General features: G+C 37.2%; 3 protein-coding genes across 5 annotated transcripts; all 3 read right to left on the bottom strand.

The window, feature by feature from the left end:
* Positions 1 to 123: 123 nt before the first annotated feature.
* LOC106432135 (DNA-directed RNA polymerase II subunit 2) lies at positions 124 to 6,373 on the bottom strand. Of its 2 annotated transcripts, XM_048751412.1 has the most exons (25): positions 6,015 to 6,372; positions 5,524 to 5,745; positions 5,130 to 5,414; positions 4,851 to 5,048; positions 4,687 to 4,751; positions 4,504 to 4,587; positions 4,308 to 4,428; positions 4,158 to 4,202; positions 3,928 to 4,065; positions 3,720 to 3,792; positions 3,470 to 3,546; positions 3,280 to 3,387; positions 3,087 to 3,203; positions 2,851 to 3,006; positions 2,668 to 2,772; positions 2,453 to 2,578; positions 2,266 to 2,343; positions 2,086 to 2,181; positions 1,883 to 1,998; positions 1,735 to 1,804; positions 1,619 to 1,672; positions 1,370 to 1,513; positions 971 to 1,270; positions 469 to 891; positions 124 to 390 (listed from the first exon to the last, which is right to left on the bottom strand). In XM_048751412.1, exons 1-25 carry the CDS (start codon positions 6,300 to 6,302, stop codon positions 283 to 285), a joined length of 3,597 nt encoding a protein of 1,198 aa, XP_048607369.1. In that variant the 5' UTR covers positions 6,303 to 6,372; the 3' UTR covers positions 124 to 282. The 2 variants fall into 2 exon arrangements, with proteins under 2 accessions (XP_048607369.1, XP_048607367.1); XM_048751410.1 differs by having other exon boundaries at positions 2,668 to 3,006; positions 4,308 to 4,587; positions 6,015 to 6,373.
* Positions 6,374 to 12,972: 6,599 nt separating this feature from the next.
* On the bottom strand, positions 12,973 to 15,290 carry LOC106389890 (tubulin beta-9 chain-like). Its single transcript, XM_013830238.3, has 3 exons — positions 14,818 to 15,290; positions 13,895 to 14,164; positions 12,973 to 13,826 (listed from the first exon to the last, which is right to left on the bottom strand). Exons 1-3 carry the CDS (start codon positions 15,014 to 15,016, stop codon positions 13,150 to 13,152), a joined length of 1,146 nt encoding a protein of 381 aa, XP_013685692.2. The 5' UTR covers positions 15,017 to 15,290; the 3' UTR covers positions 12,973 to 13,149.
* Positions 15,291 to 18,566: 3,276 nt separating this feature from the next.
* Positions 18,567 to 22,452, bottom strand: LOC111213590 (auxilin-related protein 2). 2 transcript variants are annotated; one of them, XM_048751408.1, is made up of 8 exons: positions 21,791 to 22,452; positions 20,177 to 21,596; positions 19,948 to 20,092; positions 19,759 to 19,859; positions 19,607 to 19,672; positions 19,324 to 19,413; positions 19,053 to 19,229; positions 18,567 to 18,931 (listed from the first exon to the last, which is right to left on the bottom strand). In XM_048751408.1, exons 1-8 carry the CDS (start codon positions 22,252 to 22,254, stop codon positions 18,893 to 18,895), a joined length of 2,502 nt encoding a protein of 833 aa, XP_048607365.1. In that variant the 5' UTR covers positions 22,255 to 22,452; the 3' UTR covers positions 18,567 to 18,892. The 2 variants fall into 2 exon arrangements, with proteins under 2 accessions (XP_048607365.1, XP_048607366.1); XM_048751409.1 differs by having other exon boundaries at positions 19,759 to 19,853; positions 21,791 to 22,406.
* Positions 22,453 to 23,269: the final 817 nt, after the last annotated feature.

Raw genomic sequence — 23,269 nt, 5'->3', positions numbered from 1 at the left:
GTGCTTAATGTAATTCGAAGGTTGTCATAGCGGGAACAGAGACTTAAGGCAGAAAGAATATTGCTGAGCTCATGCCTTAGCGTTGTTCTTACGAGTGAATGGTGATGACAGAAAGAGGTTTGGTCAAGTCACGAATTCACTGACAAGTGAATATAATAATAACTTCTAAAGTAGTATCATATACCTCTCTAGTTTCAGAATAAATACCAAATGAACGATACACAAGTTTGAGTTGTAGTTTTGTCACAGAGATACGAGAGCCAAAGAGAAAAAGGAAGCTCCTCACTTCCTGCCCTTAGCTGACTTCACATCTTTAGTAAGCATCCGTGGCGCAATCGCCATTGACATAAGCTCTTGAAACAGTAATTTGCAAGCATATGGTATGTGAACCTGTCAAAGAGATTAGTACATAACACACAAATGAGCATTAACGAGATTGGAAAAAAAAACACAATTTTGAAACCTTACCTGAACAATATCTGTTGTGTTCTTGCAACCTCTGCATTCAAAAGTATTATTCTTCAGGTTTGCAATGGCGATGAGCCCACAGGTTTCACACACATGTACCCTATACGCATCGCTCTGATCAAACAGCCTCTCTTTCAAAAAGCTAGCAGCACCATGTGCAATCATGCAATCTCGCTCCATTTCTCCAAAACGCAGTCCACCGTCACGGGATCGTCCTTCAGCCGGTTGTCTTGTTAAGATTTGCACAGGACCTCGTCCACGAGAGTGGATCTTGTCATCAACCATATGCTTCAACCTTTGGTAATAGGTTGGTCCAATGAATATCATCGCTGGGAGTGGTCTGCCTGTGTGACCATTGTACATTCTCTCAAATCCACGCATTTGGTACCCACATTTATGGAGAGCTTTGCTTATATTGTCCACCTAAAGGCACACCACAATGCGTCAGATTTATACCCAAGTCACAACTAAACAAGGAGCCAAGGAATAAAATGCAAGTTACCGTGACATCTGTAAAGGGAGTGGCGTCTCCTTCTTTACCCATCTGAGCTGCCACTTTTCCCATGACACACTCAATCAGCTGTCCAATTGTCATCCGAGACGGGATAGCATGTGGATTCACGATTATATCAGGAGTAACGCCTTCAATCGTCCAAGGCATGTCCTCCTGTGTGTATGTCATGCCAACAGTTCCCTTCTGACCATGTCTACTACTGAACTTGTCTCCAATTTGAGGAATACGAACGGACCTAACCCTCACTTTCACGAACTTCAAACCATCTGCATTTGTGGTCAATAACACCTACAAGAAGTTCACAAGTAAAAAAAAAATAGAGAACTTCCAGAACCCCAGCTCCTCGTTTAAATAAAATATTATCAGATTAATCGTTTCTGAAGTTACCTGATCCACCATGCCAGATTCACTATGACGCAAGCTTATACTGTGATCACGTCTGGTGTATCGTGATGTTTGTCCTTGAGCCTCGTCTTGGGATATTGCAGTGGTTTTCCCAATGATTACATCTTCACCTGAAACTCTAGTACCCTATACCACAAAAGATTAAAAATAATCATATGATACGCTCTCTAGCACTAATCATCTAATCATATCAGATTTAACCATTAAAGGAAGAATAAATCATTTACTTACAGGAGGTGCGAGACCATCATCATCCAGTTTCTCATAAGAACCATGTCGCATACCCTGAAGGAGAATTTCTAAGTGTTAATAAACTCCACAGAAAATATGAACCGCACGTGTCTTACCAGTGTATTTCCTCTCTCTGGGCGCCCAAAGTCTTCTTTGATAAGGGTCCCCATTTTTTTCTCCTCGTCTCTGCCAGGAGAAAGATTAGCAGTATAAATTAAATGGAGAGATCGAAAGCAAATGTCCACAAGTATATGGTATATTCACCTGTAAGACCGGAAGAACAAGGATCGAAAGAAACCACGATCTATTGAAGACTGATTCATGATGACAGAATCTTCCTGATTATATCCAGAATAGCAAGAAATGGCAACAATAGCATTCTACACAAGACGAAGAAAAAAACGTCTGAGAGAATTGAGAGAAGAGTAAAAGCTGGAATCAGAAAGACTTTAAGCAAAATAACGCACAATTCCTGCTGGAAGTTGCCTAAAGTGAAGATGCTCCATAGCTCTTGTGGTGACCAGAGGCTTTTGAGGGTAATATAGAACATAGGCTAAGGTATCCTGGTTTACATAACAATTATATTAGTATCATTAAAGCATGTAGTGTTATAACAAGAGATGGCAGAAAGAGACCACAAAACATACCATGCGGAATTGGTAGTTGGTGACATATATTCCCATAGCTTGCTTTCCCATAGCAGATTGGTATGTATTACGGGGTGACTAATTCATCAAAAGTGGCAGGAAAGGTACACTTGGTAGTTAGCATAAATTTAGCTTTTAACATAACTAAATTGCTACTCATAGATAGGTAAATTAAAGAGAGCGAAACCTGATTATGGTCGGGAAACGGTATGATTGAAGCACACACGCCCAATATCAAAGAAGGGTGAATCTCACAATGTGTGTAAGTGTCAGAATATGCCTCGTCGGGACGGAGCCTAGCTTGAACCAGATCCTGAAACGAAATTAAGAATGAGTTTTCTGTGCCCATGAATGCCCCCAAAAGTGCATTTATTCACATTTTCAGACATTCTAATTACTCACATTGATAGTCATGGATATCATAGTAGTCTCCTCTTCCTGTGTGTCTACATATTCTACAAACCCCTTTGCAAGTAGATGATGCCAACCATCCTCTTCTGCACTTTCCTGGGTTATGAAAACGAGTATTGGTACACTGAAGTTACCACAAAACGTACTTTGAGAACGAAAGACTATAAACTTTACCCTTTGTTGCAGAGCATATATATCTTTCTTCTTTATTAAGAGCCTCTGATTATCCACAATAAACAAGGGACGACTACAGCGACCATAGTCAGTGTATATCCGGAGCTCTTTCAGACGAATATCTCTAACAACGCTAACTTCAGTGTTAATATCATTCTGCAAGAGGAAAATTAATACATCACTTGCACAAAAGTAGCATTTTATTGACTAAAATGTGAAATAAACTGCATGCTTACCCTTCTCCTCAAAAGTCTCAACGTTCTAACCAACATGTCAGGAATTCGATGAATTCCAACCCACTTTCCATTGACAAAGATTTTTGTGGCTTGGGGTATATCTGCTGGGGATATTTCCTACAATCAAAGTTAAGACCTTGAGTAAACACATGAAACAAAGTGGCAAAGAAACTGACTGTGTAGTGCTACAGACCTCAAGATTCTCAAGTCCCCATTCTTCCAAAAATACCAATATGGGATAAGCAGCTGACCCAACTGTCACATAGACCATGAGCGCCAAGTTTTTCACTAGACCACAAGCCTGGCAAAGCAAATCCACAGTCAGCAAAGGAACTAAACTGAAACCCAAAACATTATTATTTATGTAAATGCAACAACTATACCTGTCCTTCAGGTGTTTCAGCAGGGCACATCATACCCCATTGTGAGTTGTGTAGTTGTCTTGGTTTTGCCAATTTTCCTGGCATATAAAAATTCATTAACATTCAAGTGGAAAAACCAGAACTACAGGTGAACCTAAGTTGCAAGGATGTGGATAATAAAATGAACCCTGACTAAAATACACTACACCAACTGCACTAGCAGATAAGCCGAGACAAAGTAGAAATGTCTGAAAAAAACAAGGCTTTTTACCTTCACGCCCAATAGGAGAATTGAGACGCCTCAGATGTGACAAAGTGGAGGCATATGTTAACCGATTTAGAACCTGGTAGAAGTAAAGACTTGAGAACCATGTAGATCAAGCAATAAACCATAATGGACCAAAACTGTAAACCTAATAAACATATATCAAAATATTATTTGGGCTGAAAACAAAAAAAAAACAAAGAAGTATCCTAACCTGAGAGACTCCAGCTCTTGTGCCAGCAGCGTTTGCCTGGCCCCAGTTCCCAGTAGCAAGAGCATATTTCAAGCCAGAGGTAATTGTTTTAGCCTTAATGGCAAATTGAAGATTTACTTCTTTGCCATTGTCAACGCACTGTTATAGCGACATGAATCAGACTTCCAAACACAGAATAAAAAACTAGAATTGAAGTCCTCGGGTTAAGAAAGAGTAAATATGTAACAGACCTTCTGAACATAAGATCTCACGTCCCTCGTTAGCTTTCTGAAAAGCTACATTAAAGAAGATTTTAAGTCAGTAAGAGATCAACTAAAATGATTTTAAAAATTCTTTAATTTTTTTTTCAAAAATGCATAATTATGGGACTGGTAACAAACCATTCTAAACAGCCCTCCAAGTAAAGGACCAGCAAGATCCAGCCTTTTGTTACCATAATGATCCCTATCATCTTCTGGATTTCGGCCAAGTGCACAACGCAGCAGCCGGTGTATGATAAGCCTGAGGGTTATTGCATAATATGAGAAACAAAAAGCACTATGAAACTCAAAGAACACGAGTGAGCTGAATACGTACCCGAAGTAGTAAGCTTTTGGAGTCTCAAAAGCCCCAACTCCTACATGAGGAAACATTTCTTTCTGAAGGATATCTCTTGCATACCTGCAATGATAATATTGCAAACCTCCAGTATCAACATCTCAATAGTTGATATCATAGATCATAATGCCAACTTAATTGGTTTTAGAATATATATAATACTTTATCCTCTTGTCCTTGGGTGTACCAACAGGCGCACCACGTTTTCCAATATAGTCAAGGGCAACCTGAAGGAATACGAAAATCATCAGGATTAATTCTCCCAACAACAGAAGAGCCAGAATAAACATAATATTAACCAAATGTACGTAGGATCAATGGTTTACCTGCTGACTTTGAATCACAAAAGCTTCTTCCAAGGAAGGCCTGAGCAACTCCATCATCTGAGTATCTCCAAACTCATAGCATATACGCTCCAATATGTCCTTATCGGCAACAAACCCCAATGCACGAAATACTATGATAATAGGAATTTCTTTCTTGATATATGGAAGAGTACATCGAATATACTGTCCAGATGAACCCTGCATCCATCCATTTACCATTATTATCTTAGAATTTAAAGAAACTCAAATAGAGCTAAATAGTATTTAGCTTTCTCTTACCCCTTTCGAGCCAGAGAGCATACGCACAAACATTGTGCTCGGAGGTCTATTTTGGGTTTCCGCCATGGAACGGACTTCAGCGACATACGAGTACTTATTCGGCTGTCTCTTCTTGAACACATAAACATGGTTCGTACTCATCTTCTCTTGAGCAATCAGAACCTTTTCACTGCCATTAATAATGAAGTATCCTCCCTGATCATAAGGACATTCTCCAAGCTCTGTCAAATCTTTCTCCGAATTCTGATGCAAGGTACAGTAAGTAGACCGGAGCATGATGGGAACCTACAGTTAAAAAAAAAATCAAAGAAGGAAGAAAACATATCTAGAGTCAGAACCGTATAGGAGAAGCAAGCCGCTTATATAATATTGCACAAAAAAAAAGTTCACGGACCTTTCCAATGAAAACTTTGGTAAAATCCTGAGTCTCCGTAACTTCCTCCCCATCATGCCCTTTCATAATAACTGTCTTGCAAACGTCGACATACAAAGGAGCCGAGTAGGTGAGGTTTCTCAACCTTGCAGCCTTGGGGAACAAGGTGGCAGTCTCTCCATCAGACTCCGTTATCGTGGGTTTACTCACATAAATCTGTCCAAAACTAATCTTGTAGATTCTCTGCAAGAAAATAAAGTTTCATCAATACTAAAACACATCTTCCTAGTGCCAAAAATGATCTGAGCTTCACACCCCCAACATCTCAATAGTAGAAACCCTAGAAAAGAGAAACCCTAGCTACAGAACCTCGGCGAAACCCTAATTGCAACAAGCTAACTTACTCGAGAAGGCAAACCCTAACTGCACCGAAACAGTACACACAAACGCAATAGCTCAGAACAGGACTTCAATTTCACAGTAGAAAAAAAACACTAGAGAAGCTAGAGAACCTCGGCGAAATCAAATTGGTGGCCAGGATTGTGCTGGGACTCGGGTCGGATCTCGATATCGGACGACTCGTCGACGATTTCTTGCATAGTGTTCTGAATAAACTCATCGAAAGAATCGAGCTGCTGACGAACGAGACCTTTCTCTTCGAAGTAGGCTGAGATGACGGTCCATGCGTCCTCCTGTGTAATCTCCTCGTCGTCCTCCTCTTGTGTAATCTCCTTATTGTTGTTCTCCTGTGTAATCTTGCCGTCGGCATCAATGTAAGTTTGGTTCTGTTTGTAGTCCATCTTTGATCTCGGAAGAAGAGAGCAGAGAGGGATAGAGAGCCAAGAAGGGAGGAGACGTTGAGAATGAGAGCGACTTGTGTGTTTGAGAGGTTTATAAAATATCTTAGAGGGAGAGTCGGCTTGCTTGTTTATCCGGTTCGATTCGATAACCGGTTTATCGGGGATCTTTCATATCTATTTCTTTTTACATTTTTGGGGGTTTTAGTGTTTTCTTTATCCCTTATATATTTACGACTTCTTTTTGTAACCACGTGTCATCACAAAGATGATTCTTAAAATTATTAAAAAAATATGTTGGTCCATCTAATTATATAATAAGCTTTTTATTAAACTAACATTATTAATGTCATTTATTATTTCATTAAATAAAGATTACGTAATTGCCTAATGTGACTAAAGTATATATGACAATTAATGATTTTGAATAATAAAGATCTGATAAAAAAAATAATGTATCTTCTATCAAATTTGTTTAATTTTAAACTATTAAAATAATTTATCTATGCTGAATGGAAGTGACAAACCTAAGAGTCAAATGTGATTCATATGTGCTGATCAAGGCAGCCAGAGGAACAGAACCTGTAGCAGAGCTCCATGGAGTCATAGCAGACATCACTACTATCTTCCTCCTTTCAATTTTTATCTTTTAGTTGGATCTCTCGAGATCGAAATGGTGTAGCCGATAGGTTGGCAAAAGATGCTTTGTATGTAGGTGATGCCTTTATGGCACCCACCTAACATTCTTATGGCATTAATGAAACAAGTTGTCAAAAAAAAAACTATTAAAATAATTTAAAAAAATCACAATAACCATATTATAAAAATTTAGATTTTTCTGTATATGTTATATTTTGAATTTTAAAAAACGACTATAAATTACTAAAACTGTTAAAAGTCTCACATTCAAATTTTGCGATCCATGGTTTAAAATTTTTGTTATGACAAAATACAAATGATTACAAAATCATATAAATAAAAGTCTAATTTAATTAATCATTAAGATTTAAAATATATATGTATATATAACATTCTAAATTAAACTATAAACTATATTGAATAAATAAATATTTTAATTTCAAAATTTACTTTGAATAAATTTTTTTGATAAAAGTTTTGAACTAACATTGATAAATCTTTTTAAATTATAAATTACTAAAATTATTAATCCCACAATGAAAATTTTGTTATCAGTAATTTAAAGTTTTTGCTATTAAAGATACACATGGTCAAAAAAAATATATGAGTAGAAAGCATCATTTAATAGACATTAATATTAAAAATATACTATATATGTATGTTAATATCATTTAAATTTAATTACATATCCTATCAATTTTTTTTAAAAAAAAATATTTGGATTAATAAAATTGATTTATATGTTCGCACCAATTTAATTATATATGTAATAGTTACTGACTTGTAATTATTCAATATATATTTATTATTTTATAATATGTACGAACATATAATACATAAAATAATTTATATATATATATAATGTTTATCTCGCGCAAGGCAAGGAACTTAATCTAGTTCCTATATATTTAAATTGTCTGAATTTCTTTCTTTATAATTGTATGCTCTAGATTTAGTTATATATCTTAAGCTTTATCTACCAAATGATTGTTTAAGTATCATCATCACATATCATTCTAACAAAACAAATAAAATTTGAAATAAATCCTATGTTATTATGATATGACTTCAAGTTAAAATAATATAAAATTTCTACTACATAAATTTAAATATAAGTTAACAATTATACTAATAATATTACCAATTTATGTCAATAAACTTTTTTTTAAAAAAAATTAAAATGATATAGTTGAAAAAGTGACAATTTTCACATCAATTTAAAATATAAATTTGTATTTAAATTTATATTTCTTATATTAGTCACATACGTATGAAAATATATTTAAAAATACGATTTGGAATAAATAAAAATAATTTTCTAGTAAAAAATAAATTGTGTACACAACTAAACTATACCTGATTAATAACCAGTATTAATTAAAAACCCTTAAATTTATTCTACAAATCGAACTAATTTAAAAATCTATAATACAATTTTTTTCAAACTTACTATACTTTTTTGAATTTGACATATAAGTCGTTTTAGTGAAATTTTTATGTCCCAAATTATATGACGTTTTCAGTTTTCTATGTAAAATTTATTAACATTTAATGTTATATGACCAATGATAATATACATTCTATTTTATTATTGGTTGATTTGTGGTTATATAAATAATTAATGATGTTTTTGTTTACAAAATATAAAAAAATAATGATTTCTTAATCTACATGCACAATTATAAAACGATTTATATTAAAAAACAGAGTGAATAGATAATTATTTCAGGAAAATGATATTCTTCCTCCCACACAACCCACTTTTCTAGTTTCTCTTTAGCGTTTATTTTGCATAATTATGAGATACGAATGTATTGGACCCTAATCTAGCATCGAAGTCAGGGCTTGAATAATTGGGACTGAAAACGATTAAATGGGCCACGTATAGGGGATCTCGACGGTAAATGTGTAACATCCCACTTGTGATACTCAGAAAGACTTACTCACAAAGACTTAAAGAAGATTGGTTTGGCTATCTATATCACCAAAGTTTGACTTATTTTTTTCGTTATTCATCCGTTTAGAATTCCAGAGTTAAACGTGCTTTGACTGGAATAGTGAAATGAGGGGTGAACTATCAGGAAGTGATTCGCGATACCGTGTGAGTGAGGTTAAAGCGTGGAAAAAGTCGGGTGGTAATTGCATGGCTATTAAACAATGATTTCGAGTCTTAGAAAAATTAATGCACCGAACATTGGAACGGGATGGGCCCACGGACCGAGAGAGCAGGCGTGGGTGGCCCATTAGCCGTAGGCGATTGGGGTGTTATAAGTGGTATCAAAGCCAAGTTAGCCATCTCGGTTTTGATCCCAATAGACATTTTGAGACCTGTCGTGGAGCGCAACGCAACGAGGACGTTGCGTTTTTTGAGAATGGATGGATTGTAACATCCCGAGTTGTGATATATGGAAATGCTTAAGAGGATTAATTTGGCTACCTATGTCACCAAAATTGATTTAACTTTTCCGTCATACATTCATTTAGTACTCCAGAGTTAAACGTGCTTGGAATGGAGTAGTGAAATGATGGGTGACCTATCGGGAAGTGATTCGCAATACCATGCGAGTGAGACCAAAGCACGGAAAAAGGCTGAATGGTGATTTCAGGGTTAGTAAACAAGACTTTTAGACTTTGGAAAAATTAACACACCGTCCATCGGATGGGATAAGACCCACAGACCATGAGAACGGACGTGAGTGGTCCATTAGCCGTGGGCGGTCGAAGTGTTATAAAATGTTAACCAGGTCTCAAAGGAGAAGATCCCGAAAACTACGCAAACAAGCGAGGCAAATGGAGGATGAGATATCGGAAACAACAATAGTAAGACGAGTATATAAAGATCAGGACGAGAAAATTGATATAGTTACCCGAATACATACATCCAAACATCAAGATCTTCCAAACAAATCGACTTTGTTTTATTCAATTGTCTTGAGCTTAGTTTTGATTCTTGTGTACACATTGATCTTGTAATCCGATATTCATCAATATAGTTTTCGTCAACTAAAACTTGTTTTGCATCGTTGTTTGTTCTAAGGAGTTTGTGTCTAGAATTATTTATTCTATAATCTATTACAAACAAATACTCTCAATATTTAGTTTAGGTTTTAGGATCTATGTAGAGATGATTAGTATAATATCATAAAATTTGAAGTTATTCTTTGATTATTGACCAATCAAATAAAAAAAAATTTTGGTTGTCCAAATAAGTGAATTATTAAATTCAAAATTTAAAAACATTTAGTTTTTGGTTACAGGATCTGTTTCTCGTGTACTCAAATTTTTTTTTTTCAGAAAAGTGAACTTTTGTTTTGATCTAACAAACTAGGGCTCGGTGTTTAAAGGAAAAAATAAAAGAAGAAGATAATACTAGATAGTAGATATATGTGAAGTTTTGCATCTGACACCGAATACAAGTTTTCCAAAGAGAACATGGAACTTCAGGCTCTTCTTATGCTAGATATATGTATAGTGAATCTTGTATCCTTTCGAGCTCTTCGGAAATTCAATGTAGGGGAGGAAGTCAACTGAGGGGTCTCCCATGATTAGGAACAGGTTTGATGGATTGGGATTATCAGATGACCAGGCACGAATGTCTCCGAGCATCTTGGTGTGCCGCGCAATGTCATCTCCTGAACCAACCAATATATGTATAAATAACAGAGAAAAGGAGTAGCAAAAGAGAGTTTATGGGGACAATCTTATCCACCTGCTGGAAAGGGACTGAACCGAACTCCGGCCTCGAAGTTATGACCTTCATCAACGCCATAAGCCATGATGTCAACCTCACCACGATGACCAGCATCAGAGTTTAGATCTACGGGACCGAGTCTATTAATTTGTTGAAAGTGAAAGATAAATGTTGGTTTTTATAGCATTCCCATGTGAGACAGATTAGGGTTTACATCTGAATCAAAGTCTAATATACTCTTCAGACTGAAAAAAACATAATCTCATATACTCTCCTTTATTTTAATTTTTCTTTATTTAAAAATTGATAAAATTAACAAAATATCAAAAACAAAGGCCAACCCTAATTAAACAAAAAAAAAACTAAGAATTTGATGGTTCATGTAGTTTATTTGAAATAATTGTTAGTATGGGATGAAATAGTCACGGTATGAAACACAGACATTGTTAGGTTGGAATTTATCCTTTTTCCGTAGACTCTTCTTAAAGTGTTGACTGACTCTTCTTAAAAAGTTTGCGTTTTTGCTTTTGGTTCTTGGTCCAATTATTAATATTTAAGAGCCGAATTCCCTGAGAAACAGGAGGATTTGAATTCTGGGAAAATCATCTTAGTTTTTTTTTTTTTGATAATCCAGGGTTCCCCGCTTCGCGGGTCATTCCCTGGGCCCGGTTAGGCAGCGGGCCAGCTTCACCCGGGAGGTTTTTCCCTGAGCCCGAAGGCCCAGTACCCACTTTAGTGACAGGGATGAGCAGTTCGCCTTCGGCTGGCGTCGAACCCGGAAAATCATCTTAGTTGATAACTGTCTTGACCAAAAAAATGTGTCCCTTCGAATTGCTGCACCGCCGGCTAGAACAAGAGATTATGCGGCGGCTATGCCTATGCCCATGTCGGAGAGGAGGAGAGTACTACCTTCTTCAAACAAAAGTGATCCCTTTCACATTATTCACAAGAATCCTTTTGGTGATTGTCCTTACGTCAGAGCCAAGCATGCGCAAGTATTCAAATTTTCCCGGGAAATTTGATTAATCCCCAAGTAAGGGTTTCTAAGTCCATTCCTTGAACTCAATATCTCTCGAAACACGGGATATGGTTGTGTTTTTTAAAAAAAATAAAAATTCTAACATATGGATGATTGTTATATGGGGAGAACACTTGGTATGTAAAGATTCGAATCAAGCTGCAATCAACGCTGGAGATCGGGTTGATAGTGCATTGAATGACATGTTCGTTGTTATGAAACAGCTAAACTGGTCTGATGAAGGAGTCGAAGCCATCATGTCCTTTGGGTATCTCTGTCCTTAATTACGAGGCACAAGACTCCATCGATAACTTACTCCTTGAACTAAAGTAAAGCAAAACCTCAACCCTTGTTTTTTTCTTATGCAAGTGTTTATGGATGTGAAGTGGATTTGCGTTGTCTTGCAGAATTCAGGGAAGATTCAAGAAGAAGCTGAGTTACTTGAGCACTAGCTGAAAACACTCGAACAAGGAGTGGGGTTTGGTGGTAGAATTGTGAGAGCAAAAAGGGTTCAAGAAAGGCATGTCACAATGACGATCGAGCAAGAGACCAAAGTTATAGAGTATGTCGACTGTTTTGTCTCTTGCACTGACTTGGATGGGTCCCATTTACATATACATAACTATGGCATTGCAGAGCAGCACTACAGGTTTGATTCTTGTTACCAAATACGGAGTTTGATTACTGTTTGATCTTGCGAGTTTCTCCTTATTATATGGAATGAACAAGAGAGCTTTGCGTCTGGAACCAGACAGGAACAAATTTGATGCGCATGGGTCGAATTTCAGAAGCTCAGACTCTGATTATTGATGTGAGAGATTCTTCTGCTGAGATCGACAGTGGCGATGTACCATTCTCAAAGTCTTATGACAGAGAGCCGTTGAGATGTTGGCGAGAATCGAAAAATCTAGAGGATACTTTTTCAGATAAGTTCTACCCGGGATGTTCATTTTGCAAATGGAATAACGAAGGATAACAAAGCTCCTGGAAACGTATACATGAACTACTCTCACCCTTCTTCTCCAGTATTAGACAAAACTCTGCAGGTTTATTTACACAACCGAGGAAGCAAATGGTATCAGAGACCAGAGATGTACGAAGAAGAGACAAGAGCTGCAGGTCGAAAGCTATTGTTTAAGAAACCTGCATGATTCATGATTGTATGAAGAGTGGACATAGCTGAAGAAGAAGAAGAAGAAGAAGAAGAAGAAGAAGAAAAAAAAAGAGATTATGGAGGCAGAGGTTTAGAATCTAACAGTTTGTACCAGTTTTTGGTCAAAGAAATTGTATAGGCTTGACACTTAAAACACACAAAACAAAGAAGCATAGGCAATATATGGGATTACACTCCAGAACAAATCTTGGTTCAATAACAAAACACATAAAGGCAGAAAAAAGAGAGAAGATTCAATTCAAGGAACAAACATAAAAAAAAGTAGAGTGCCACTTACATCATGTGTGAAGGAAGCCTTACAAAAGTAGTATAGCAATAATCAATCATGTTAAGCTTCTTCCTCATACTCTTCTTCGTCCTCCTCATACTCTTCTTCACCGACCGTAGCATCCTGATATTGCTGGTACTCCGCAACAAGATCGTTCATGTTACTCTCAGCTTCCGTGAACTCCATCTCGTCCATCCCTTCCCCCGTGTACCAATGCAAGAAAGCCTTTCTCCTGAACATAGCAGTGAACTGTTCACTCACACGCCTGAACATCTCCTGGATCGAAGTCGAGTTTCCTATGAAAGTCGACGCCATTTTCAAACCCGTGGGAGCTATATCGCAGACGCTTGATTTCACGTTGTTCGGAATCCACTCAACGAAGTACGATGAGTTCTTGTTCTGGACGTTTATCATCTGTTCATCAACCTCTTTAGTGCTCATCTTTCCACGGAACAGAGCGGAAGCTGTCAAGTAACGGCCGTGGCGAGGGTCAGCTGCGCACATCATGTTTTTGGCGTCCCACATCTGTTGGGTTAACTCAGGGACGGTCAAGGCGCTGTATTGCTGCGACCCTCTTGATGTCAACGGTGCGAAACCAACCATGAAGAAGTGGAGCCTTGGGAAAGGGATGAGGTTGACAGCGAGTTTTCTAAGGTCGGAGTTTAGTTGACCAGGGAAACGGAGACAGCATGTGACACCGCTCATGGTAGCAGAGATGAGATGGTTAAGGTCACCAACTACAAGCAAGAACAATGTCAGAGCTTTCAAAGTGATCAACAAATGAGAATTAATGAAATGGGCTTACATGTAGGATTAGAGAGCTTCAAGGTACGGAAACAGATATCGTAGAGAGCTTCGTTATCCAAAACCATACACTCGTCAGCATTCTCGACAAGCTGGTGAACAGAGAGTGTAGCGTTGTATGGCTCAACGACTGTGTCTGAGACCTTAGGAGAAGGGAAGACCGAGAAGGTCATCATCATACGGTCAGGATACTCCTCTCTTATCTTGGAGATAAGAAGAGTTCCCATGCCGGAGCCGGTTCCTCCTCCCAATGAATGACATACTTGAAAACCTGTTCCAAGAACATACATCATGCATCAGCGAATGGCGTAGTCATGAATCTATATCAAGAACAAAGCATCATAAGGTGGGGTGATGAATCCAGGCTTTACGTGTGGTAACAAATGTCAGATTCAGGGCATGGGCATTTTAATCGAAAAACTAAACCGAAAACTGAATGTTCCTATTTTTAATTCAAAAAACGAAACTAAACCTAATCCGAAAAATGAATGGATACCTAAATATCTACAAAATATTAACTATATGTTTAGTTTGAAATAGCCATATATATATATACCTGAAATACTATTTGTAAACTAAATTATCGGGAAAACCAAATTATTTTTTTTTTATCTGAATAGGATTATCAGATAATTTTATCCCGGTAAATCCCCCAAGTTACCTGATATTTAATCTGAACCAAACCCAAATTGGAGCCAATATTAGCAGAACCACGAACCAACCTAAACCAAACCGGGAAACCAAAATAACTTCACCGAACCTCTATGGACAGACAATACGCATTGACGAAAGTCACACAGAGAAAACCTCGGACGAAAATGAAACTAGAGGGAAAACGACGTCGTATCCAACAGCAGATCAAGATTCAAGTGAATACGAGAGAAGGCAAACCTAAAACCTAGGAAAACGACGACGTATTCAAACCTTGAAGACAATCACAGTTCTCAGCCTCCTTCCTGACAACATCAAGCACCGAGTCAATCAACTCAGCTCCCTCCGTATAATGACCTTTCGCCCAGTTGTTCCCCGCACCAGACTGCCCGAACACGAAGTTATCGGGCCTAAAAATCTGCCCGAACGGCCCGGATCTGAGAGAGTCCATCGTCCCAGGCTCAAGATCCATGAGCACGGCGCGTGGCACGTACTTTCCTCCGCTAGCTTCGTTGTAATAGACATTGATCCTCTCCAGCTGGAGATCTGAGTCGCCGCAGTACTGACCGGTGGCCGGTGGGGTCGATGGCGTGCTCGCCGCAGATGACTTCCCAGAACTTGGCACCGATCTGGTTTCCGCATTAGCCTCCTTGGATATGAAGGATCTCTCTCATTTCCCAGCTCGAGATAGGGATCGCCGACTCCCTTCTCTTGATTAGGTGTTTGTTTGATTGACGGGTATAAAAACCAAAATAGGTAGTTATCGGCTATTTATAGTTTACGTTCTTTTTTTTTTGTTTTGGGTTTCTCCAGTAAATTTCAAATACGGTCCTTTACGTTTTTTGTTTTCTTAATAAAACCCTGATATTTTAGATTTGGTTACTTTGACAGCGAATCAAACAAACAAATGTCTTTATGTGGACATTTTGTTATTAACATAAAATCACCGTTCAAAAACGCGGCAGCCTAGGCATTGTTCAGAGGTTGACCGCCTAATTTCCGCATAATTTTTGTTTAGACCGCCTAAATTTTTTTTTTCGTCTGTGTAAAGTTAAAACACAGTTAATTATTTTTTACTCATTAGTGACAGAATTTATGTAATTATTCTTACTAAATAATTATAATTAGCTATTAAAGCCAAAACAAACACATAATTACTTCATTTAGAGAATTTTTCGTATCAAACACACTATAATCTAAATGTTCGACGAATCAAAAAGAGACTGTTTAAAATTATATATAAAAAAATTATATAATTATGTCTAAGAACATGTGTGATCATGTCTAAAATTAGCTAATTATATTATAAATATATTAAATTATATTTAAAACTAGACCCCGCGTAATTCTTTAATATTCTCCGATTTTTCGGTAACTCTCTAGGTCTGGGATTATTGCCCGACTAGCGCCAACATAGTTCCGAACATGGCATAAAACTAAAACTAAAAGGACTCGTGAAAGAATGTAAAAGGTAAGACAGTTTTTTCTAGTTATTTGTGATTAAATCCTTTTTCCTCGGATGTTGAAATCAAAGACCTAAAGATTCGATTTTTGCGTCATTAGTGGATTTTCCTTTGTTGTTTTGGGATAATTAATCTTTTTACACCTTTTTTAGGTATGTACTTATTTAGCAAATCCACCATAATAATCAAGATTAGCTGATAATAGAAACTCGAAATAAATGGCTTACAGGCCAATTCAATGAGTTGCCCAACCCATAAGATTGGTTAATGTAGATTTTTCGAGTATGAATACAACACCAGCTTGGAAAACAGAAGGTTTAGAATAGTTGATACATATGCATATATTTCAGTTAAAAAATAATGGGAAAACTGTTTTTTTAGAGAAAAAATAGTAAGTATGCCCCCTTTAGACTAATCTATATTTTGTGTCATAGTTTCCTATAATATCCTTTAATATTTATAAAAATAATTTTAATAAATAGTTTTACAAACAAAAATTTTTTGGAAAAATAGTAACATTTGTTAAAATATCTATATGAACTTAATGGTATATTTTCCAGTTATAAAAAAGTTAAAATTATAAATTTCAGATTATGTTCTAAAAAAGTAGAAATGACATTCTACGTAGTAGAAAACGAAATCTACTTTTTTCATTGAATCTACAATGTTTAGAATACGTGATCTACGTAAATAGGAGTATTCTACAAATATGTAGAATACACATTCCGCGCTTAACCTACCATTCTAAAATTTTTAGAAATCGAAATCTACACATTAATCTAATTCTAAAACATGTAGAAACCGACTTCTACAGATTTACTATAAATCTAAAACATGTAGAAATCAAATTCTAAACATTACTATAATTCTAAAAAACTGTAGAAACTGATTTCTACATTTTAGTTGTATTCTACGGATAAGAAATCAGTTCCTAAAAATATGGAAACAAAATATTTGAGAATATTCACTTTTATATTTTTTTAAAAAATCATTTTAAAAAAATGAAAAAGGAACAAAAAAAAGCGACAAAAAAAACCTTGGCAACCTTCTTCGCCGTCTTCTATATTCCATTGATTGTTCACAAAATTTTCCAAAAATTTTCACATTATTTCTACCATGATTCATGTCTATGTTTCATGTGGTGTTTGGGAATTGGTTGTATCTTCAAGTTGGAGTTTTAATGTTGATAAAAAGAAAGGGGGAAGGTTACTTGCTTTGGGTGAAATAATCGTCCAAATCAGAGTGAAATTGAGTGAGTTAGGGTTAATGAACTTGGGTGAGAATTTGATTTTGTCTCCCTTTATTCGTGAATGGGAAATTATGGGTTTCATCCCAGAGAAATCGAGTTTAAAGAGTTGAAATCATGCTTGGTCGGTTCAAATCAAGTGGGAATCAATCCGGATATAATCGTACAAAACCAAAAAAATCGATTTAGGATTCTTTCCTCGGCACGGGATCGATCGATCTATTCTTACAGATCGGTCGATCTGTGTAAATTGACCTTCGCCGATCGAGTGAAATGGACCAGGTCGATCAGTATATATTTCGCGTTTTTTTTTTGTTCTGAATAATGATCGGGATCGATCGATCCACTATAACTTGTAAAGTGGGATCGATCGATCCCCCTTGTCGAACTCAATATATATCTTTTTAAAAAAATTACAATTTTAAGGGCATTACTGCCATTTTGGAAAAAATTAGTCTAATAAAACATAAAGTAGTATAAATTAGTCTAAAAGGACATAGTTACCATTTTTTTGCTCTAAAAAAACAGATTTCCCAAAAATAATTACATGTTATTGCTAATATCAGCAAAGAGTTTTTTTATATCACCAAAGAGTTGTCAGAACGGTTTTTAAAATCAAATAAAGATAAAGTTATCGTTAAAACTTAGAACTAGTAACTATATACAGTTTCATCAAAAAAATTGTCTTTAGTTCTTTACAAACTGATAGTTACTTATTTATAAAGAGAAAAAAAGTTATTACCGATTAATCCAGAAAATGTTCAAAAAGTTTTTTTTAATGCTGAGTTTCATTTGAAATAGACCCATTTGAAATAGACCACAATGGGTCAGAGAGTACATAGTTTCAGAAAACATCAAAAATAAAGTAAAAAGGAGCAGAGAAGGATTCCACAGTAAAAAGTAAAAATATTGAAATAGATACAACCGATTAAATAACCATGTTAATGTGTAAAAGACTAATTATTACAACGTCGCAAGAACCTAAATATTACTAAAATAATGTAAATTTCACATATGTAAAGACTTCCATAAATAAAAAAATTGGTTTTTTTTTTGTGACAATCAATCAATGCACAAATATAAGAAAACATAAAGGATAAAAACTAAAAAAAAATTAAACAGGTTCAAAAATACCCATAATGGGTCCGGGAAAGGAGTGACCCAGAAAACAAATCGACCCACAAAATCGTCCAACCTGCCAAGCCTGAAAAAACCGTAACCGATGTATTAGAGAAAGCTGTCGCCGCCACCAAGTACGCACCGCCGATTGCGAAACTGGTGATGACAAAAATACAAACACAAACAAGCCAAACTGCTATAAGTTCGGCTCCATGCCATAATTACTTGGAATAACAATACAACTTTCGCAGGTATTGTGTTTTGATACAAGGAATCAACATCAGTCCATTTGGCACACACTCATAAAAAGGAAGCGAATCAATAAGGATAAGGAAAATGGAAACAAATTTAACAACAAAAAAATAGGACTGCCCAATTGCTGCGATGTCTATAGTGATGGGTAATACATAAGCTATCGACAGGTGTCTGGCATCAACATGGGCAACACTTTTGGGATGTAACGAACCTGCTTTCTTGCGGCACATGAAACAACAATATCACAAAACATTATCCCAGGTTTTCAAAAGAGTTCTTCTGAGTTGAACTTGTTCCATGCTTCCTGTTTATTGTCATGAGAAAAAAAAAAAAGATATGAAGACACAATGATCTAATTGAATAATAAAGTATGTTTTTGCTCGTGGCAGTGACTGATGTGGTGTATAAAACGGTGAATCACTTACCTTGAGCATGTCAAACACCTTCTCGGCAATGTATTTCTGCTGGAGATTAGCGCCTTTTTGCTGAACTTTGTCAGGGTGTATGCAGAGAGTGGCCTTCCTGTAAAATTTCTTGACAGAAGCAGCGGTAATTAAATCGGTCAATGAAACAGGCTGCCAACCACACTCTGGCCAAAGAACCTGCAACATTTGCATCACGAGAGTGACGGTAAGATTCATAACATCAAAGTTACAAATGAGATCAAACACAGAAACTGAACAATATGTGACATACATATTGTAAAGTCGAAAGCAAGGCACGCAAGTTTCCCTCCTTTCCCGCACCCCAACGTTTTATCTCAACATCCAAGGTCTCACCGATTCTCTGATTAAGAATGATAATTAAACAATCAAAACAAGATAGCTCCTCTGAAACCCCATGACGCAAGTGTCTCAGATCCTTAAGGATGGCACTATTTTTCTAACGCTATCTCAACAAGCCAGCGGTATTTGAGAAGAAGGAAAGTGAAGAAGAAACCACATGTAAAGAAAACAAACAGAATGACAACGGAACTTACATTTTTCTCAGCTTGTTCTCTTTGTGCTCGAAGATCACGATCATTTTTCTCAGCAAGTGCTTGCGCCTGATTGAGAAACGAATTTTATGTCACAAAAAAAAACTACTAGCTACAAAACCCATTAATGGAAACGATTCAAGACTGATACATACAGCTCGCTCCTGTGTCCTCTGGTGGCGTTCCAGCCGGGCACGTCGTCGCTCTTCAGTTTCTCCTTCAACATCTTGAAACCCACCAGACTGGGTTGCTGAAGCTTTACAAACAACGGAGGATTAAGTACATCACCAATGTAGAAGACGTTTAAAAAAAAAACTTCAGAGGAACTTTAGAAATTCCAATACCTCCAAATATTGAACTGAGATCATCAACAATGTTTGTTGCTGACGAGGTCTTCCTCAGGTTTTCAGCTGCTCCAGAGGGCACTCGCGAAGATGCTCTGCTAGATTCGAAAGACCCTCCCTTGTTCCATGTATCTTGGAAAGGATCCTGAAACACAACAAAAGTTATAAGAAGAAGACGAGTCTCCTTGTAAAGAACATAAAGCAGAAAGAAGTAGATATCCAATCTAACCAGAGGGTTGGTTCTCTGTCGTGGAGCGCTACTTGGTCTGGAAACCGAGTCAAAGAAGGAGTCAAGATCATTGTTATTCTCTTGCTGCTTAGCTTTAGCTTGCGCAGCTACCCTTGCACGTGCCTCAGCAGTTGCCCTTGCACGTGCCTCGGCAGCTGCCCTTTCAACAGCAGCTCGTTCTGCCTTAACCTTTGCTTCCTTCTCCCGTGCTACAGAAAGTTCCCTTTCTCTAGCTTCTGCTGCGGCTCTCTCAGCCTTCTCCCTTGCCCCTGCAGCTGCCCTTTCACGTGCTTCAGCATGAGCTCGTTGAACCGCTGCTCTTTCGGCGCGTTCTCGGGCATCTGTATTAGCCTTTCCAACAGCAGCTCTTTGAGCTTTCGCATGTGCCTCAGAGGCTGCTCTTTCACGTGCTTCCCTTGTAGCCCTCTCTACGGCCTGTCTAGCCAACAGCCTTTCCCTTTCTTTCTCAACTCTTTTCCGCTCTCTCTCCTCTCTCTCCCTTTCCTGGGCTTTTTCCATCTCTGCCTCCCTCTCTGCCCTTTCACGATCCAATCTCACTTGCTTTTCTCTAAGTTCCCTTTCCCGAGAATCATAATTGTCCACTGGATCGCCTTCCATACTTCTAGTTGCCTTCAAATTGTCTTTCTCTCTCCTTTCCTTGGCCTGCCTGAACTTCGCTTCTGCTTTATCCATGGCATCCTTCATGGCAGCAGCTGATGCAACAGCAGTAGAGTAAACATCTGAATCTTCACCATTAGCAGCAGTGTGATTTTTGCCCATAGAAAAATCGTCAAGGTCATCCATTTGAGATGCTGTAGGGCTATTTACAGAAGCTCTAGCTGAGGTACGAACATGTGAGTGAGGCTCGTTAGCCTTCTTTTTCATGGGACGTGTAGGTCTGGGCGGTGGAGGTCTGGAAGGTGGGGGAGCACTCGTAGGCTGCGTAAATAGAGGGATCTCAGACACAGTAAGCCAGACATCATCAGATAAGTCAAAACTTCCATCTGAATTGAGTGATTTGTTTTCATACAGTGGAGCAGTAGCATGAGGAACAGAAGTACTCTGCGGCTCCAAGACTTCATCGAAAGAAACTTTCTTACCATGGTAACTCCCAGTGTGGGAACTCTCCACTGGTGACTGAGAGCCACTGCCGTTGCCTGGTCTCAGGTGACTTTTGTCTCTACTACTCATATCTGGCCCTGATTTTCCAAGACTATCGAGAGGGTCAATATCAGCAAAAGAATGATCAGTCTTTCTGCTGTTGAAAAGACCAATATCATCCAAAGGATCAGTGTACCCTCCTGAGGGAGGAGGTTCTCTAGGGGTAGAAGCAGACTCCAAGACCACAAATGGATCTTCTGCAAGATTGGAAGATGTCCTATACGGAGGTTTCTGAGAATGACTCGTTTCTGAAGTTGGCCTGAGCAAAAAAAAGAAAAACAATATGAATGACTACATTTACTATCAAAAATTCAAAAGGTTCAACCTTTAGGAAAATTTTCTACGAAATCTACAAGTTCGCTCTAAGTAGGTTGATGCTAGAACTCACTCTAAGATATCTCAGTAGCAAATAGCTCTAGACAAGCACATAAAAGAAGAGGAACGAAACGCTACCGTTTAGCTGGAGGGGAGCTAGCGCGACCAAACCCAGGAATCAAGTCATCAAAAGCCGAGCTACCTTTCTCATCTCGTTCACTCTCCGGCTTGCTCAGATTCCCAATCAGGTCATCGAAAGGAGAGGAGTTGTTCTTCCTGTGCACCGAATGCGAGGAGAAAAGGTCATCAAACCTAGCCGATTGAGAGCCCGACGGGGTTTTAAGCGATTCGAAGACGTCCTCCTCGTCGTACACAGGCTTGTCGTACACAGGTTTGGGATCCTTGAACATCGCATCGTAGTCAAAATCAGAGGGCTTAGTCTGAGATCGCGAATCGCTGAAGAGGAGATCGTCGCCACCGCTCAGATCGTCGAAGAGAGGCGATGAATCGGACTTGTTCCTTGCTGGGGACGACGAAGACGGCGCCATCGGAGCTGATTTTCCCTGCGGCTTCAAACCTAAAAGGCCTGAGAAATCGTCCATCGATTACTTGGAATTGGATTTTTCACACCCCCAAATCGCAGATCCAACAGATTATCGTCGTCAGATCTGAGTATGATGGGTGGGTCTCTCTCCAATATTAGAAATCGAAAATAACTCTCTCTCCTTCCCTTCTTCTTCTCCGACTCATACACGTTCTCTAGTCTCCATTATTTTCTTCTTTTTCCTACTTGGGTCCTACTTTTTTTACATTCTCACAGTTTGGTCCAACGAATCCTGTGAATTTCAAAGTAGTCCCCTGAATGCTGAACCAGAGTTTAAGGGTTTGATTGGTTTTGCCACTACCATCTCCGCACGCTGCGTTTACCTCTTCTTCTTCTTTATTCTTTAGCGTTTTAGAACAATCATAAAAATGTTGTACACTATTTTATCCCGATCTAAAGTTCTAAAAATTAAAAGCTAGTTTCACCTACCTACAGTTTGTAGTTGCAAGAAGGTAAAATAAAATATTTTTTAAAAAATATATATAAAAATAAAAATAAAATATTTATTTTTTTATTTTATTTTAAAATTGAAATAATATAAAAATACTAATATATATTATATTGTAATTTATTTTACAAAAAAATTAAAAAAAATATTTTGCTATAATTTTAGACATTAAACACATATATATATCCAAAATTAATTTTTAAAATTTAATACTATGATTTGATAAATATAGTTTTTATATTTATTCATAATAAAATGATTTAATATTTTCAAATTATATAAAGTGTCAAAATTGTTGATTTATTATTTAACCAATGTTGTATTTGGTAGTCAATAAATATCCCGCAAACATACAAATTTCTTACCATTTTATCAGTTATACAAATCACTTAATAACGCATAAAATCACTACTATATGCATCTGTAAACTTCAGCAATTGCATCCGTAATCGCTACATTTACATCTGACCCTAAGTATATGTATTCAGAAGGGTTCAAATGAGTTTTTTCAAAGGCTTTCATACTAAAATCTTTTTTTTTTGTTACATAAGAAATTGCATGAATT

Source organism: Brassica napus, chromosome C3 (genome assembly GCF_020379485.1).
Source record: "Brassica napus cultivar Da-Ae chromosome C3, Da-Ae, whole genome shotgun sequence".
In the NCBI taxonomy this organism is placed as follows: domain Eukaryota; kingdom Viridiplantae; phylum Streptophyta; class Magnoliopsida; order Brassicales; family Brassicaceae; genus Brassica; species Brassica napus.
This window is presented reverse-complemented; position numbering and strand designations above follow the sequence as displayed.